The 20,022-nt window shown below is 32.3% G+C and overlaps 1 protein-coding gene across 1 annotated transcript in view; it reads right to left on the reverse strand.

The window, feature by feature from the left end:
- The window catches only part of LOC148620021 (NACHT domain- and WD repeat-containing protein 1-like), a 34,547-nt gene extending 16,933 nt beyond the window's left edge, over positions 1–17,614 (reverse strand). The window contains exons 1-7 of the mRNA XM_088580527.1: positions 17,153–17,614; positions 10,120–10,322; positions 7,090–7,189; positions 4,368–4,470; positions 3,661–3,815; positions 2,491–2,565; positions 454–1,803 (exon numbers count right to left, since the gene is read on the reverse strand). Coding sequence (XP_088436653.1) covers positions 454–1,803; positions 2,491–2,565; positions 3,661–3,815; positions 4,368–4,470; positions 7,090–7,189; positions 10,120–10,322; positions 17,153–17,261 — 2,095 coding nt within the window. The 5' untranslated portion in view covers positions 17,262–17,614. The remainder of the gene's footprint in view (positions 1–453; positions 1,804–2,490; positions 2,566–3,660; positions 3,816–4,367; positions 4,471–7,089; positions 7,190–10,119; positions 10,323–17,152) is intronic.
- Positions 17,615–20,022: the final 2,408 nt, after the last annotated feature.

A 20,022-nucleotide genomic window follows, 5' to 3' on the forward strand; every position in this document is an offset into this window, starting at 1 on the left:
ATTTTAGAGTCTATGATGTGATTCAGCCGGGATTCGAACCCATGACTTTTCGCAGTCAAGTCATACAACAATTTTACTACAAGACCACCGAAGCGGTTAAAGTACAAATAAGAATGATATGAGGTGCGAAAAGGACTTCGAAACACGGCTTAAGTTGCTTATGACCTTGTCGAATGCTAAAAAAAATAAAAATAAAATCATTGCGATGTTTGTTGAACGTTTTTAGTTTTCTTTTTGATAATGTGTTTCCGCTATTACGATCAATGCAATAATGTTAGAGCCAATATCAATTATTTTTTTCCAAATATGAGTATCACTTCCATACAACATTGTATAGTAGCGTTTTCAGCATGCATTTCAAGCAGATATCTAGTACTTTATGATAAATGGCATTGGCTGTTTTTCATGATTTACTAACTATTGAAGAACGATGCATGTGATTAAAACACTCACCTAGATCTTTTCGAAGTGATATCCATAGGTGAATAGGAAACCTAGATATAGCTTGACTGTCTAAATCTAAAGCAGATATAATGTCCATATTGGCAGACAAGCAGTCCAACAACTCCATTTCAGTAATGCCAAAATCAGAAATTGTAAGATAACGCATTATTGCTTGAACTATTTCTAAACTAAAACTGTGTTCTAAAAGTTGCATTTTAACTTCTAGTGCATCGTTCAGCGATGAAGGTAAATGTTGATACTTTGCATCAAACTCTACTTCAGGTTTCTCAACCATTTCAAAACATGTTTTGAGCATGACAGGTGAAGATTCGGTAAGCATATGCATTATGATTGATTCTTGGTGGTCGGTCAATTTTCTTTGAATTTTATCTAATCTACGATTTAAAATTATAGAATACTGCAGCTCTGTCCATTCAGGAAAATCAACAACACTTTCAGTGGTTTCGCATTTTTTATGGAGAGCTTTGATAAGAGTACTTTTGACCTCAACATTATTGATTGACATAATGACATGCACTTTTGTAGGCAGCTTACTCATCAGCCAATCAAAATCATTTTTATCATCAACGTTTCTTATTACATTTATACCTTCTAAATAGTCAATATCATCAAGAATAATTACAAAATTGTTTGAAGCTTTTGAAATTCGGTTTTTTAAACCGTGGAAATAACTTTTTAAATGACTGAAATCGTAAGAGCTTAAATCAATATTCTGACGTAATGCATGATTAATTTGCATACAAATTTCTCTTAACAGATTCACTGGAATGTTTGAAGATTGCGTAAGTCTTATGTAACGAACAATAACAAATGTATCGGGACCAAGAATGTCGCGACATTGATGGCACAATTTAGCAACAAATGTTGACTTCCCGCAATAAGATGGACCTGCAATGAGAATCGGGTTATGTTCATTGTTCCGCCCTAAACTCAACAGATTCTGAACAGAAGCCAATAGTTTTTCGAACCCTGATACTGAATAATTGCGCAATAAATTCGTGCAGTGGTGCAGATGGACTAACACATCCCTACATAATTTATCCATATTCTTGTCTTTGTCATATTTTTCTTGCTTAATCAAAGGTTTGATCATTTCTACAAGTCTTGTAGTAATAGCTGCTGGGAAGTTGTCCATGTATTCTCCATGGTGCTCTAGAGCCTTACGGATGTTGTCATACTCAATTCCAGCGATGTCGAAAACGAAATGGTTTTCTGTCGGGATTTCATGACGGATATGATCTTTTAAAGTTTCTAGTTTCTTTTGTTTGATTGTATCAATTTCAATGTCTTTAGCGAGATCAATGAAAGAAGTTGCTCCAACTACACCTGTATTTATACCTATTATTGAATAATAAGATATCTACATTAACAATCTTTATGCCAAACCGCTATTTTTGTATACCACTTCAGTATTTACCACGAAGTTTACCGTAGAAAAAAAAACAAAAGGAAGAGTGTAATAAATTCTCATATTGTACTAGTGCAAAAAAAAACATAAATATCATGACGTCAACAGTAACAAAATTGCATTGTATACGAAATTTAAAGCTTCGCTACACAATAAAAGGGTTATTGCATGAATATGTGGTTATAATAACTTTCGTTGTATATATACTTCACCGAAGCTTGTGTAATATATATAAATATTCACCAATAATTCCAACTTAAATGTCAATATACAAATTTGTACTAAAGGAACCTGTAATAAACATTTATTTAATTTGTTACACCAATTAAGGCATTTCAAGGGAACTAGTATTAGAACGGTAATAAAAGGGAATATGATCAAGTGTTAAAGACTAGACAAAAAAATAGACACATGCAACAAAGAACATGTCGTAACCAAAGTTACAGATAGAAACAAAATTAAGGAAGAAACCCGGACAAATTGGAGCATGGATCAGTTGCATCGGTAGGGAAAGCGTCTTCTGCTTTTCTAGAAACAATTACCGAGCTCATTAAAGCTCTTTAAAATCATTTTTGTCCATTTTATGTGTTTGTTTTCATAAGACATGCGTAACTTACGTTCTATGTTTCTTTCAACAGCAATACAACCTCTTGCTGATAAGGAAATAGCTTCAGTTACTTCCCTTTCTAAACCTTGAAAAAATTATTTAAGTGCAGATTCAATAATTAAGAGAAGGGTGCCCTTGAAATGAACATCGTTATGCATTGTGTATAATAAAATCTGCTAAACATACAGATACACAAACAATAACATTTTTGCACTAAAAGTCGCTTATCATCAGCAGTGACAGACTCAGCGATATTGAAAAGAAAGGTTCCAGCTGATTTAAAAAAAAAGGAAATCAATGATATTTTACCATTTGTTTTACTACAATTTTGCACGAAATAAACAAATAACCCAAAGGATCCCCTCCCCCTTGATTATCCACTGCATCAATTTTACGTAAAGTCAGTAACTATTGATATTGTTATCATTTGTTTATGTATATATACACTCTCTGTTATTCCTAAAAATCAAATGTCAGATATTGTATTAGTTTCTTAAATCTTAAGTTCATCAGTTGTATGGAGCTATTTCAATTTTTATATTGTAGTTTCACTAAGAGAAAATTACTTTCTATATGGCAAGTATTAATATCTTTGTAAAGCAGTCATGGGATCTTATTAACTAGTGCAAATAGTTAAGTCATCCTTGTTGGTGCATTTTCGAAGCATTTTCATTATAATTTCTCAATCCGCTTTTAAGAGCCAATTTCTTTAACAATTAATTGGTACAGCATGCCAAATTCTCATTTAAGTTATAAAAATCGAAAAGTATGCTTTTTGTGCTGTTTTGCATGCTTTGAATATGACGAGGTTTCGTCGGTAGGGAAAGAGGTGGTGGGGGTAATTTGTACTCAAATAGAATTTGACTTTATTGATAATACACTGCTATACTACTATATCGCTGATGTCTCGATCAACGGAAATATGCAAGTCTTCCTGTAATACATGCTGTGCGTCATAATTACATAAGTCTTTTCCGGAATACGTCGCTTCCGACAGAACTATAATGCACCATTCGTGTTTTAGTGCCCGTTTTCATGATTAATCTCAAATTTGGATTTTACTCAATTTAGATATGAAGATTTAAGGAAAATCATAATTTCATATTTTTCTGTGAAACCTAGGCCAAGCATCTTCGTAATTAGTGTCACGATACTTTAATAATCCTGGTTTTACTATTACCTGATGTGCTCACATAGTCATGCTTCTTGCATGGTTTCAATTTTCCACTTGTGTGATTGGTCTTGCCTCCAGAGTGAATAATATCTGATAATTCTTTGTAAGTTTTTGTCCAGTTTTCTACATCTTCTCTATGTTCTTTTAAGTTTAACTTAGGTCTAGAACAAGAGGGAAAGGGAAATTAAACAATGAATTCACTATGAAAGAGGCTTGTATGTCTTACACACAATGTAAGGCTATTAACAAAACAACGCTTAAATGAAACTGGTTTTGACCAGTGCAACAAATTAGTTTTTCTTGCAACAAATATGATATGTATTTCCTGCTACCTCATGGACCCAATTATTTGCCTATCCCTAACATTTTATGACAGTTTTGGTCCAAATTCTGTGTAAGTCTAGATTGCTTCCCTGTTCACCAAATGTAAGTTTTGAAAAATAAAATAATTTTCATAACAAAAAACATTTTTTAGATGGTAGCAGGAAACCAGACTATATTTTTTTTTGCTTTATCTAAAAAAAAAACTACGAGTTAAAAATACAATAAATTTCTACATGCCATTTATGCTAATAAAGGAATGCATTTACATAAATGGGGATAAATAGGCTAAATGAAAAAAATATGGAAATAATTTTAAGATAATCAAAGTATATCGTTGATTTATAGGGCAATTATTATTTTTAAAAAGCTGAAAATTTGCCGCAATTTACCTGAACTCGTAACACTGGTACTTATGCATAACTGGTTTGAGTTTGAATACAGTTGGTACAGCATTTGTGTCTTTGAAATACCACTCGTCTAACGCAGCTGTTGCTAAAAAAGTACGTTTAATTTTAATACAATCTATATATTCGCTACATTTCCTCACTTAATGGGGCAAAATTTCACATAAAAGCGGAAGGTTTCTATAGGTGATTGCTTGATCTGTAAATCATGCAATGCCTACTCATGTTAGTCTTCATGACCTGAATGCAATATTGCTCGAATGCTATGTAAGGGGACGAAGTTATCATAATGGTGATCTACACGAGTTAACCTTTGACCTCAGAACCACTGATGGTTTGATTTAATCATACTCGCTTCCTGGTTGACTATGTATTACACTGCAAGCTTATAGGATGTGAAAAAGTTTTCAGGATATCTGCACTACGCATTACAAATCAGCGAAGCTGTTTCCAGTGTACTGTACTAATTCGCATAAATGTTGGCTTTAGCATTGAGTGTGACAGAGGTTTAAATCTTTGAAATATTATCCTCTACGCAGGAGATTGGGGTGATGATAGGAAGTGATTTTCCGTAAATACAATCTAATTAGAACTAGACATATCAATTCAGTCACTGCATGTAGGATCAACACTCCGTTCTACTTCCTGTTCTGATGACCTTTCTGATCAGCCAATCAAATTTTATCTTTCATGATTTTAGAAGCATTATTCAAAGGGAAGGACCCGAGGATTCTGCACCCAAAACATGAAAAACTTTCTCCTTTATAGGAGTTGATAAAAAGATCTGCGGGAAAAACTAACGACCTTTTACAAAGATATTTTGGACAATCATTTAAAGCTTAAATAACATCTTAAAATTTATGTGGACATTGCTATACAATAAATGTGGAAAAGCAGACGTTTTAGAAAAGAAATCTTTGCAACGAAGTGCGTTTAATGATCTTACACCCTTAAAAAGAAACACATATTCATTGTTATTCGTTCTACGTTTTTTGTATTGATTAGGTCGATATTTGTCTTTTATAAATAGTTTCACATTAATACCATGTGGTGACCTGTAGAAGTTTAATTGTTTGTTGGTTGGCATTTGGTTGATGACTATCTCATTGGCAATCATACCACATCATATTTTTTAAACATATGCCCTGATCCAGAGCCCAGTTGGTCTTATTGTATTACTTGCATATCGAAATGATATTAATAAACCTTCTATTGTAAAAATAAATTTAATATACCACTGAAACAACTCCTACAACTAGTGAAATATTTTACTTAAGGGAATCGAGTTAGTCTATTTTTAGACCAATACCTAATACACTTTCTTAAGTAGTTTACTTGACAATTAAAAACAAAGATTGAATCATCTTATAATTTCATAGGATAATGATATTATGTCTTCTCTCAACTGTTTAGTTTTCTCCACATTAGGAAGTTCATCGTGTAAAGGTCATTAATTCAAGGTAAGACCAAATAATTTAATCTCTTGAAGTTTATTGTTTTATTCGCAATAAATAATTTAAATTACAACGAATTTATTCTCTCTAAAATTAGTCAAAAAATATCTGTTTAACTTATTTAGTTTTTTTTAGACTTTATTTAGGAATGTTGAACGATATTTTGTATTGAAAAGCCGTACATTTTAAGCATATCTCCATCTACCTGAAACATGAAACATGAGAAAAGAAGATTATGTATTGAATTATACCTAATATTGTTTGTAATCATTTTTATTACTTGAAGACATTTGATATTTCCTGTATCTTGGATGTATTTATCCAGCTGAAATATTTCAAAAGAATTGGATTTTGTCGATTAGTTCCTGAGAAACCGGTATTGGAATACTGCATAGTAATTAGAATTGCATTTCAGGATGTATCTACATCTAGTTGTAACTTTTTGTCAAGGAGTAATCAAGGGAACCAAAGTCTAGCTGAAATCAAACCAATGTAATCCAGGGAAAAAGACCAGTCATGGAAAACAGATAAACACATCAAAGAACATAAAGTAACTAAAATAATACATACAAAGAAACAAAAGTAAATAAGCAACTCGGAAGATCACTAATAGATTTATTTTTTAATGACTATCGCTCAAGTAATGTCATCTTATTATCGATCTGTTTGGTATTTTTAATTTCTTTGGGTTTCCTGTGTATTCTTTATTTGGTTTGATATTTCCTATTCAATAATGGGAGAAAATTTATGATTTTACAATCTTTTGTAGCATTGACTTTAACGAAAATCAGTCATTAAACAGTTAGTTTAATTTTCTTAATTCTCTTCAATACTAAACCGTCATGTGGTACCATAGATTATTTTTTTTACACAAATATTCTCTATCATTCAATGTAGTAGAAAAAAGATGAAAGAAGATGATATCAGGCCGCAACTTAAGTCAATTACAATGTATGCTTTATTCATAAAATGCCACATACAAAATTTGAAATCAATCTGTCCAGACGAACAGACAAGGTGATTCCAATGTACTACCCGCTCGTTAAATGGGGTTAAAAGGATTAATAACGATAACATTAATTAGAAACACTATGTTTGTAATGATTGCACTACTTCGAAAAAAGAAGTCTTTAAGTTACAATAATATTCCGACCATGTTTCGAGCTCTTACGTTTTAAATGAGAGTGAGGTTGTCAAATAAAAATATACATGTCTGAAGTGGATTTCCTGAAATAAATAAGATATGTATTTACCTTTTCCATGCTTTAAAGCCTCTTTGCGAAAATGGTGAAACTCCTGCTCGTCTAGAATAGTTGGCAATGGACAGTCACCGTATTTGTTTCCAATTAAGCACTAAAAGTACATGTAATTTGACACATATAATTAAATTGCGATTCGTTCTAGAACGCCACGTTTTGTTTATGTGTGTGTGTGTTTTTTTGTTTTTTGTTTTGTTTTTGTTTGTTTGTTTGTTTGTTTTTGTTTCTTTTGTTTGTGTGTTAAATATATCAGCAATATTAAAAAAAAGACAAGCATTTGTTTTTATCATTAACTGTTTGGGCAAAATATGTAAATGCTCATCGTTTGGGAAAGTTTTATAAATGTTGTAATGTCAAATAAAGTTTAATTTGACTATTTGCGCCATCGAAATCAAAGATAAACGAAAAGATTTTCCATATCAATTTGGTAAATTGAGTTATTATTTTACTGAAATGCACTGTGTTAAATACAAAAAACTTTAGGTGCTATTTAGTGTTATTAATAAAAGCAGAGTTTTATATTTTACTGTCGGAAAAGTAAAGATATGTTAGAATCAGACAGATTTCATTAAATAATTATCAAACATAAAAATGTAACTCCCTAAATACATGTAATGCTCCCTTGAAATAAACCCAACGCCATTGATATTTTATCATGGAAGGTGCAGAAAAGATTAAAAAATTTCAAAATATACGGAAATGTTATCTCTGTAAAACGATTTAATTTTTTTTTTCTTCAACCCGCAGTACATTTATTTGTGTTAGTACAAAGAGAAATGACTAGCAATGATTTCACACAAAAAGGTGAAAAAATGCAATGGATGGAAGACATGGAATAATCGATTTTAATTTGACCTTTCACTTTTTTAAATCATGACAGTAGTATTAATTTTAATGAAAAAGTGATTAATGGTGAAGAAAAACCACCAAACAGATGATGCTTTTTCAGTCTACAAAATGCCATACTTTCAAGGAAAGATAATCATTTCTGCATTCAGATCTTCACGTTTTAGAAAATCATACATTCATCTCCCACTAAATCAACCAAATGAAACAAAATCAAGAACGATAACTCTTACAAAGTGCCAATTTCAAGCACAATCTAAATATTTTTTATCTCAAAAGCGCAACAACCAAATGAAAAACTAAAACAAGTTATGTGATCAGTAACTGTTTCTGAACAAGAAATAAAATTGATTTCGTTGGATTTTTGACATGCATGAATCACCTTCTGATTTTTAGAAAGACTTCTACTTAAATCAACAACGCCATATATGTAAAACTAATTCCTGCTGAATTATTACATTATAAAAACAAGACAATCTTTTTTTTCATGATGAGCCAATTTTTTATGCTTCCAAACCAGTGACCGTGAAAGTGGTTCATATTTCACTAGACTTCAACACTTGAAATTGATGAGGTCATATCAAACATATCAAAAAGCACTCAACTTTTTATTTTTAACTCGCCAGTGAATCTGGGGTTTTGTTTTCTTCAATTCTTTTGGGCAAAAAATAGTTGAGTTAGTCCCATACCAATGATCACGATTATTATTTGAGGATATGTGGATATGTACTATAACAAAAACTCCCAGTCCTTTTTATGACAATATCTATATGCTCCTTGTGCCATTAACAAATAGGATTCAAAAGTTCACACGTTAGAAATATCATGTTTCATATATGATTAATTGTGGCTTAGATTTTCTTGTTCTCACTGGGGATGTGATACAAATGTGATACAATTTGCTTTAATGATTGTCGTCATTACTAATAACCTGAATCCATAGGCGTTCACTCCCTAAAGCCTTTATAATCATCACATCAAATTCACATTATTAATTTGGTTCATGATATTAGTTACGTTGACACTATCAAAGTTTTTCTTGGTCAATTTTTTAAGCTTGTTTGATAGTGTTCATCGTGAAAGAAAACTTTTATCAAAAACTTCAATTGAATTAGATGGCATATTATCTCATTCTATTTTTGTGAAACTTGGATTGACTTTGACGAGAATTGACCAACTAAAGTTGAGTCTTGAAATGATACAAAATTTGTTTAAGCGTAAAGAACAAAAACACAATGTCATATGGTGAGAAGAGAAGGCCTGGTAATGGCTTCTGATAAAGGAGGGAAAAGAAAAGTCATTTTGACTAATAAAATGATAAAGAGTTAAGAGCAGAGAGTCAGTCTAAATAACAAAGAAAAAGAGTATAGTGACGAAGATAAAGAAAAGATGCTATTTAAAAGATATCCGCAAAATGATTAAGACACAAAAGGCAAAGCAAAATAGCAAGATATTTATCCTCTGAGAAGGAAGCCATTTTTGATGTTGATAACACTGATTCCTGCCTTTTCTTTGACTTGTCCATCAAAAACTTTGACAGCGTCAACAGATGACTTTGAACCAAATAATTATTTCAAGTTTTTAAATGAAATTATTAATAGTGTCAACGGGGCTTTATGCATTCAAATCAGCCAGTAGACCATTTTGTGTTAGTAATATGTTAGTCGATGAGTGTGCAAGACATAGATTTCCGTGAGATAGGGCTTGGGGTAGAACAAAATAATATTTAATTAAACATGTTCATCGACTACGCCACAGTAAACACAAAACACAAAATAGTGTATTGATCTGGTGTTCATATGAGGCCACTCAATCGGTTGTCAAGCCAAAACATTATTGGAAAACGGTATAACTTATTGATAAGGCATTTTTCACAATGTTTTAAGATTTAGCAGCCTCTGCTATTTCTGCGTCTTGTGAAAGAAAGTTCATAAATGAATGAGCAAATTTAAAAAGAAGTCACAATTTACTTTACAAAAGTCATCTGTAGGACATAATTCCCCTTGATTTTATTCTTTAGATAAAAAGAAATCTCTCTTTCTTTATTCGTTTTAGACACGGAACCGTATTCCAAATGATTTTTTTTAAATCAATCTCAAATTAAAACTATATAAGTCAACTTCTTATAATGGTTTCTGTTTTTACAGACCTATCATGATGATATTTTTTTGAACTTACTACAAAGAAAGGGCCAATCGAATCTTGGTGACAGCGCCTTATTTCTTCTAGATGGCGCTGAAATCGATGAGCATCCTGTACATGGTCAATATGGCTGCCATAATGAACATCAACCCACACAACATCCAGTCCGTGCTGAACACATTCGTGTTGTAATGCTGGTAGGGCTTCTTTCCAGAGGTGAAAGCGCTCCAATTCAAAATCTATGAAAATCGACAAAAGGTAACCTTGATTTACAAATGTTTGGTACAGCTCAATGCATTTTTAGGTTAGATATAGCCTAGCATTAAATTACATTAAACACGCTGATATATTGTGCCCATTTTGAAAAGAAAATGTTTTTTCCTAATTATTTATAACAATCATATGTTCATTGACTTAGTATAAACGACTTGGCGGCATTTTTCTAGAAAAGTAGAGAACGCTTTCCTTGCTGTTGCATTTGTTACTCTATTCCAAGATGAGTTGCTCATTTAGTTTTGTTTCTATGTCTATTAATTGAAATACATTTATTCAGAAAAAAACCCAATTATAACGCATTACAAAATATAAAAACAAGACAATCGAAAGGATCTGGAAATAAGCGTCGCCGCTTTTATAAGTCCATTTTAAGTTTTCATATTCATTAACGCCCCGTGCAGGTCCAGGTGTCAAAAGAATAGGCCTGAAGCTGCTCTAAGCTTGTCGTAAAAAGCGACTCAAAAGTGCTCAGAATCCTAGTCTGGGGCTGGTCGCTCTGCCCAAAGAGCAACTGGGTTGTGTGCTCCAGGTGGTGGAATGGGGTACCCCTGGCGTGTTACATGCTGGGGTTGTCAGGCTATTATACGGAAAAGCTGGCCGCAAACCATAGTGGTTCGACGTGTTAGGAAAGATGCCACGTTCCTCGCACGTTAAAGAACCCTGCTGTGATATTCGATAGGAGTAGGAACCTTTGCGCTCCGCCACAGGAGGCTAAATTACCCGACCCTACCCACCCCTCCCTTTTTCTAGTGGCAGTCGAGATTTTTCGACCCTATTGTCCTTGTGTCCCATCCTTTTTTTCATTTCATCGTCATTTCATGCTCATTTTATCATCCCATTTCATGTTCAACGCTTGAATGTAGCTGAAATATTGTTGCTCGGGCGTTTAACCCCAACAATCAATCAATCAATCAATCAATCAATCACATTCATTAATTATATATGCATTACAACGTCGGTTTCAGAAATCGCTTTATTTTGCAGTAAATGTCTTTGCCAGTCTTTGCCTGCTATTTTGGTAGTTTTATGTTCTATGCTTGTCTGATGTTTTTGTCTTGTAAGTATCCCTGGATTATGTTCTTTATGAGTGCCTGGCTCCCTTGATATCTCTTTCACTTTATGTTCCCTGCCCATTTCATCTTGGTTTAAAAATGTTTTTATTTGGTTTCTATGTGATATTTAATTTTCACCTCAGTTGTTTTACCTCGCCTTGTAATTTTATTCTTTATTCATGTTATATCTGTCTTCAAAAAAGACAAAGCTATATAGCAGCTGTCACTTTTAATATGGAAGATAACATTATGATTAAGATGCTCTCAGACAACTATTTCTAATTTGCTACATCAAAATTGTATTTTTATGTTCTTAATATTATGTTGAAAGTCATATTTCATTGAGTAATCAAGGGAACCAAGATTCTAGTGGAAATCAAAAGGATATAATCCAGTAATAAAGACCAGACATGGAAGATAGGCATACACAACAAAGAACATAAAATAACCAAAATAACACAAAAGTAAATGAGCAACTCGGACTGCACTAAAAACTAGGAACATGGACCAGGTGCACCGGTATGCTTAGCGTCCTCTGGTTTTCGAGAAACACCCGTTGAGTTTCTCTTAAAAGTCAAGTCCATGGTAGACGAAAGATGAAAGGACAACTATTACACCTAAAACAAATCAGTTTTCATGGTGCAGATGGATACACCATAACGATCCTTGATGGCGACAATAAAACTTCTCCTGTGATGGCTTTAATCTTGTTACAACATGACCCTGTTCCAGAAGCCTAATTGTAAAAAGTTTAGCGCAATACAAAAAGTTTGCGTAGTTACGACAAGTGCTGGCATAACGTATGAGTTGTGATGAGAACCTGTTTTCACTTAAAACTGAGAGCACAGACTAGGTGCACCGGTAGGGTAAGCGTCCTCTACTAAGTGCGTGTACTTACGGCGGCTAAAACAAATAGATTTTTGATCTGAAGTCTACTACCGTCCATTGCTGCAATGGGACTGTAAAACAGACAGCTTGTTAGTCTTCCATTTGCTTAAAATTTTCAAAATCGAAGTCGAAAATACTAAAATAAAAAGACTACTTTGATTGAAGAAGACATCGCCCTACGGCTTGCTTTGCCCCAAAACAAAACTCAAATTGATAAAATGATACATTGTGGTTTATCAAAATCAATTAAGGAGGTAGACCTAGGTAAGGAACATAATTTTTTAAACCAGTGATATATTTGTATCATATTCAATTTTAACAAAGCCTATCCAAGCTTCCATTTGACATAGAATGAAATCAGTCCAAGTTACTTTGATGCTTACATGAGATTGATGTAAAATGCTGAATACAAACGATCCTATGATTTGTAAGAGTTGTATCCCTTACCCTAGGTTTATCTCCTTAAGAAAGAACATCTCGTCTTTTCGTGAATGTAAGTAGATGTCGTAAGCTATTTTAAGGATGATAATATTTTTTTACATACAACATGATTTTCACGCATCATTGCATTTCCAATAAATGATTATTGTTTGATATAATGTAAAAAAATAATATTCAAATTTGGAATAGACATGTCATTAAACTAGAGAAGACAAGACGGTTGTTCCTAAATATGATATATTATTAGAAGTCTAAAAATAGCATGCTTACTTTTTTGCTTGTCCTACTATAAACGCATAAATGAATTTAAAAAAATGCAAAAGAAAAAAAAGAAAAAATAAATGTTTCGGTAATTCAAAAACTGTCTAAGAATCATTCAAAATATGTGACACATGAAAAACCCATGAATTGTATTGCATTATCCAAGTATTTATCTTCATAACATCCATACATAGCCATCAAAGTATAAAGTTTGTTCTTCTAAAATACCCGAAGCCTTTTGTTTTTATACTTGTAAGAGAATATGTTCGCTGTATCTGTGTATAATGATGTTTTGGGGCCAGCTGCAGCCTGCCCTTTGGTGTGAGGATTTCCTCGCCGTTAATTGAAGACCAATGGGCGGCCTTGGGTCGACTTTTTCATCCCAGTGGAGTTGTTGTCGCTTTGACATAGTCACAATACCTATTCTTGTTATATAACATAGGTTTGCTTTTATTTGGCAACGAAAAATATAGTATAAATTAGCCTCATTTCAAAATGATTTTAAAGACTTGCGGACTAAGCGCATTCGGTTTTTCGTCGACTGCCTGGTATTACTAATATTCAGTAACCTGAGTACAAAAAAATATGAAAGAGGAAACAATGTAAAAGTACAGAAGGGAGACAGAAGGTACAATGTGTAAATAAAACACATCAAAGTCATAGCCATGAAATAGCACAAACCCCGCAAAAAAACTAAGACTAAATTTCTGTTCGCAAATTAAGTTGACACCCAGAAGACGCTAAAGAGCCCATAGAATTGCAGGTCTTTATTCATTTTAATGATTACATTTCAGTTATACACATTTATCTTAATTAGACCGCCAAAAAACAAACAAACAATCGTAAAAAGAATATTTGTATTATTTTTAGATTTGGTTCCTATTCATTGGTTTTTGAAGTAACTTCGGCAAATGTGGTGATTTATTTTAGTTTATTATCAAATATACAATCATATCATATTGATACGCAATCTCCGAGGACTATTATTTTTAACTCTTTGACATGGCGCATGGATAAAAAAAACAAATTACAGTATGCAGAAAGGGTTTAGATACGAAACAAGTTAAAATGTTAAATGCAGACTTAACTAGTATAAACACGAGTGCATACCAGTTACAAATAGAGATTATAAAAAGCTATCAATAAATCTGTATTAATCAAATGTAAAAAGTAATTCATTCGAAAGTAAAATTTATCCATGCGGATGTTAAAGCTGCATTAGCTGTCATTTTCGTAAATGTAAAGTTTCTATTGAAATATACATTAACTTTGAATTATTTCTAATAAAATGTACTTTTCCTGTATAATGTCACTTGATATCCACAAATAAAATGCATTAAATACATGAAAGATGTGTCTATATATTTATTGTCTTGCAAAACAAAAAATCGACCTAGATAAATTCGTATGCATGTGACATCTGGTGACCTTTATCTGCGCATGTGCTGTACGGATCGCTTCTCTGATAATAAATCTGATTGCAAAGGGAAAATGGTTATTCAACGGCAAGTAAGACTGACGGACTCAAGCCGTAATAGAAAAAAAAGTTCGAATAAAACGCAAGGATTTTTTTTAATTTACGTATTGTGATATAATGTGCCTCAAACATGGCATTATTTATTTGAAAACTAATCAAGAAATAGATGAATTGAAATGAGAACAAGACACGTGCTTACCTGTCTATCCGTTATTACTATTTTTTTACCGAGGTGAAAGTATTTTTAACCCAGGTGAATGTCCTGTCGGCAATCTTCGGAAGTAACGGCGAAAAATAATTAGATCAGAGCTATCGATATTCTCTGATTTAAAAAAACCCGATGTTTTCACATTCACAATATTATGTAGGTACTATCAATATTTATTGCTTCAATTGCATTACTACAAACTTTTTTTTCATTGAATCAGCAAAATTCAGTAGAATCAAAACTGAAACAAACTTGCCAGCTAATACAGCTTTAAATAAATATCATACCGATCTCAGATCGAACAAAATGAAGGGTGTCAACAGAATAACCGAACTGATAAACGCTAGGCAATAGTCAAAAGGAAAAGTCAAAAATGAAAATCCATAAATGACAATATCAATTCAAAAGCAAATAGTTGAAAACAAATCCAATGATCCCGGTGTGGTACAAGCATTTCTGATGAAAAAGGTGTGTTAAGCCAGGTAAAATGATATCTAAATAAACTAAATTCTTAGATACAAAAACACTAATCATACATATTTCAAATTTCATAATAACGTACACGTATAACCTTTTATAGGCAGCATTGGAATCAAATATACAGGCAGATTTATTAACTAATACATGCAGAAACATTTACTAAATGAATGTCACGCGGGTGGTAAAGACGCGAAGGTTTTAGACAGCTTCCACCCACGACCACACGATGAAGTTTTTCGTGTTGTATTTATTTGTCTCCATTGTTTCTTGGATCTTCTGTCAGTCGGTTGTCATTAGCTTGTCATGTTGTGTTCCAACTAATTTCTTCCCGGAGGTTATTATATTAAAGTAGCAATCATAAAGACATCTGATATTTTTATTCTTTTTGAAACACCTTACAAACACGCAACCTCTTAAGAGCTGTCTTTGTAAGAATTATGCAAAATCTGAAAATGTGATACAACCAAAAAAAGGCTACGTATTTTTATTTTTGCAATTAAGTAGTTTTGTGGGACTATATTATGAAATGTGTAATTATTCATTCAAATCTGTCTGCTCTTAGCAAATAATCAACATTTAAAATCCAATGGATTCAATTGTATTTGAGTGTCATTTACAGAGTTATCTCCTTTAATTTTGAAATTTACGGTGCATTTTATATAATTTTTAACTCCTAAGAAGACGGGTTATGTTAAAAACCGAATTTTAATTTATATTGACTATGGCAGTTCAAACAAAATATCAAAAATAAAAGTATGTAGGCTTTTCACCTATAAATCACATTTTGCATTATTCTTAGCTGGAGTGCTACCTAATTACAAAAAAAATATTGATCACAGCTTTTTTACTAATTTTATTTACTTTTCTTCGAAATTTTTAACAAACATGTATCAACAGCTCGATTTAATTAATATTTTCAGGAACTGCTTATCTCTAATAATTTACTTTTTTATTTTATCGATAGAACAGAAAATTTTGTATGGAAAATTAAACAAAAATATTATGAAGTCGTATATAAAGGGAACTTTGTTCAATGATTAGGCAAATAATGCGACACGACTTCATGGACGTATGACAATGAAGGTAAAATGCAATCAAATTAAACAATAATGTAAGGAATAACAATGGGAATATTTTGCCGTTTTTTTTGCTACATGAAATATGTACGTTTGTAAGTCCACAAACATCAATTAGGTGTACCTTATCCCGGTTTCGATAATATTGGATAAACCACATATCCAAGTAAACCATATATTGAATAATAGTATAATTTCTCGAAGTGGGAATTATTTTTTTTTGCTATTTATTTACAGCCTTATTGGTCCCGTCACAAAAATAATGCGTATTTACATTTCCGCTAATTTCCGTAGGGGGCAATGAGAACAGCCGCCAGAAAAACGCCGATGGTGTCATAAATTTGTATAGTTGTGTCATCGTATGTGTTAAACGTGTGTATTTATATAATTGATTTCAGTTAAATAACCTCTCAGCCGTTAAGTTTCTAAATGAGTGTTTTGTCTCGAAGCGACAGCGAAAGAAAAGAGACATTGCGCAGGTGCTAAAGGTGCGGTTGTACCGGCATATACTGTTTGACGATATGAAGACGTCATATTAGAAAATGAAGTAAATATATGTATAGTTCATATTTTGGTTTCCGCTCTACTTGGTTAGAATTCGTTAGAAAATACTTATTTTGGGATACTGTTGCTAAATTATCTTATTATAAATTTTAGGATTTGAATTAGGGCTATTCCATATTAAGAGTGTCCTGGAGGCAGAACGCCCATGATATTGAGATGTGCCACCAGCACATCAAAATTAAGATTAATAAATTAGCTGTGTCCCGCCCCAGAGACTTTTTTTTTGTTTTGGAGTAGCCCTTAAAATTAATTTAAAAAAAAACAACAGTAACGACACAAGAACCGTAGGAGTAAACACGTTAATATATACAATATGCATATTTAAACATAACAACATAAGACTCACCCGACTTATTTGAGCATATGTAAACTTTAACTGTCCTCTTTGGTAGAGATGGAATTTCTGACAAACGTCCTGATATTATAACATCCGTGACAGCATCCATGTCTGTCATCTTCAAAAGTTATGCCATTGCTGATCAAAGTTATCTGATTTCTACCTATTAGCCTACACTTTATTTACCTGAAAGTGGAAAATCGATTGAATTGTCATCCTAGTATCAGGAGATTACATACTGATAAGTAGGTTCAGTTTATCAAAACTCATTTGAGGATGGTGTGAATATTTGTTGTCAGTTGGAAAGCAATAGTTGTTAATTTGTATTAAGCATATATTTTTGATTTGTTTGTTGTTTTACGTTGTTTATACCAAAATTGTTTCAAGTAACACCCGTAAAAGTGATTTTTGACGAGTGAAACTGTTTTCTCTCATTGAATGGGGGTTATTCAATATGAATACGAGAATCGTCTCGTCATTCCCCCCCCCTCTTTCGCTAGCTACTTTAATTTATGTTGATATGCTTACTTCAACTATTGTGTTAAATATCTTAATTTAATCAACTTTGATTAAGGCCTAAATAAATTTTAATCGTGAATAGAAACATCACACTAATTTCAAATTTAATTAAGGTGAGATTTAGTTCAATGGTTTATGGTCCTTTAATAAATTGGTGGTAAAATATTGACACACTGATCTTCAGTTAACTATGAATCCCAAGTATCTGTTTTGTTTTTTTTTTTTTTGGTTTTTTGTTTTTTTTTTTGCTTTTTGTTTTTTTTTGGGGTTTTTTGTTTTTTTAATGTTGGAAATTTGGAGTATCAATATATTTCTCTATTATTTACGTAAATATTTGAAACTAACTCTTCCACAAACATTTAACAAGTAGAATTTATCAATGCAACACACTCACCGAATTTCGAGTGTGTTTATGGTGAAAATAAGGGCTACTTCGGCATTGAAAATACAACAAACTGAAATATATGATCAATGTAATGTAAATTTGTAAATTGAAATTTTCGGAATGTTTATTTTGGCGTTTCGAAAATTTTGAAGCTGAAAACGGTAATGGCAAAATTCGAATGTTTTAGAGTACCATGATTTTTTTTTTGTGTGTGCTGAAGGCTATCAGAGTTGTTACAACGTAACATTTTTTAATGGAAATGTTACTCGGCTTCACAAATATTTTCATTTTACAATTAAGAAACATTTTGAACACATGTGAATCTATTACAATACGCAGTATATATTTCATACTAAATATAGATCGTTGAAAATTTTCGATTAAAAATTCCAAACTCTACAAATTCTGACATTTTATATAAATCACAGGCAAATAATTTCAGCTTTCTTTTATTCATATGCTCTAAAAACATTTCAGCTTTCTTTTATTTATAAGCTCGAAAAGCCTTCTTCAATAATCTATTGATTTGCTTCTGTTGGAAAAGTTTATAAATATATTTTTTTATTTATTCAATGTTTCTGATTGGATGAAATTCGTTGCAATGTAAATACAGCCTTTGGTATTTCAGGATTTATATAAAAAAATATGCTTTTTATGAGCAACTCGGCGGGTGTTTTTAGAAAAGCAGAGGACCCTTATCCTACCGGTGCACCTGGTCCATGCTCCTAGCTTTTGTTACTTAGTATGTATTATTTTAGTTACTTAATGTTCTTTGTTGTGTATGTCTGTTTTCCATGTCTGGTCTTTGTTCCTGGATTGCTTTCTTTCGATTTGAGCTAGAACCTTGGTTCCCTTGATTGCTCTTATACAAAAAAGACTCATTTTTCACAAGCTTGTGTGTACTTTTGATGACCTCTGACCTTGCAGAACGAGAACAAATGGCATACTTAACGTATACTTCCGGTGGCAGAGAAATCAAATTGCAAATATACGACTAATATGAACATCTTTTGTTCCTGAAACTCTAAGTGTTCTATGTAAGTTTGTCTTGACTCGGTATATCTAATTATAACACTTATCTATTAATACATACATATTCTTAAAAACACCGAAAGCATATTTAAATGCTGTTGAACACAAAGTGAAGCAAAAATCTAACCAACTGAATAGAAGGGCATAATGAACCTCGTTTTTGCACTTCTTCTATAACTGACCAAGTCTTAATTATCTTTTTTTTTTGTTTTGGGCCGACACACCGCTCTTGTATCCAATGGTTATGTTGAACAAACAAAAGTGGTGGATTTACAGGGGGGGTAAGGTTGCTTTAGCCGCCCCCCCCACCTTCTTGAAATTACTTATTATCACCATAAATTAAGTTACAGGTGTTATATAACTTAGTATTATCTCGTACTACTATGGGTGAAACCAAATTAATACCCAGCATGTGTACATCTGGTCAAGTATATTTCAGTCGATTATTTCGCGTTATATGTCACTAGAATGTTAACTACTGATGCGCGTGTTTCGATGCAAGTGCATGTACCTTATAAACAGGTAAAGCATTATTGATAGGTGAATGATGATAATTGCTGCAAAACTAGCGGAACTATAAAGCGACTTAATGTATCTTAATATCGCCAGCATTATCTTTAATGATACAATGTATAAAAAAGGAGAATTGCCTAAAATAAACATTGTAATGTGAATTGGAAATTGACTAAATTACGCAGTGGCTATTCGTCATAATTCTCATTTTAGAGGTGACTTTATACCTTTATTTGATCGGTTAATATAAGTTGACCAGAATCCATTCGGAACTATCATATGCCGAGATGGAAAAACCCTTATTTTCAATCGTGCATATCTGCGAATGTAAAAATTAATATTTAAAATGGCATGGATTATCTATTTACTGATTGTTTACAAGATGATTTTTTTTCATAAATAAAGAAGATAGCTGTAATGGAACAATCGG

Source organism: Perna viridis, chromosome 4 (genome assembly GCF_037379345.1).
Source record: "Perna viridis isolate PV_CMFRI_1.1 ecotype Kerala chromosome 4, ASM3737934v1, whole genome shotgun sequence".
Classification (NCBI taxonomy): domain Eukaryota; kingdom Metazoa; phylum Mollusca; class Bivalvia; order Mytilida; family Mytilidae; genus Perna; species Perna viridis.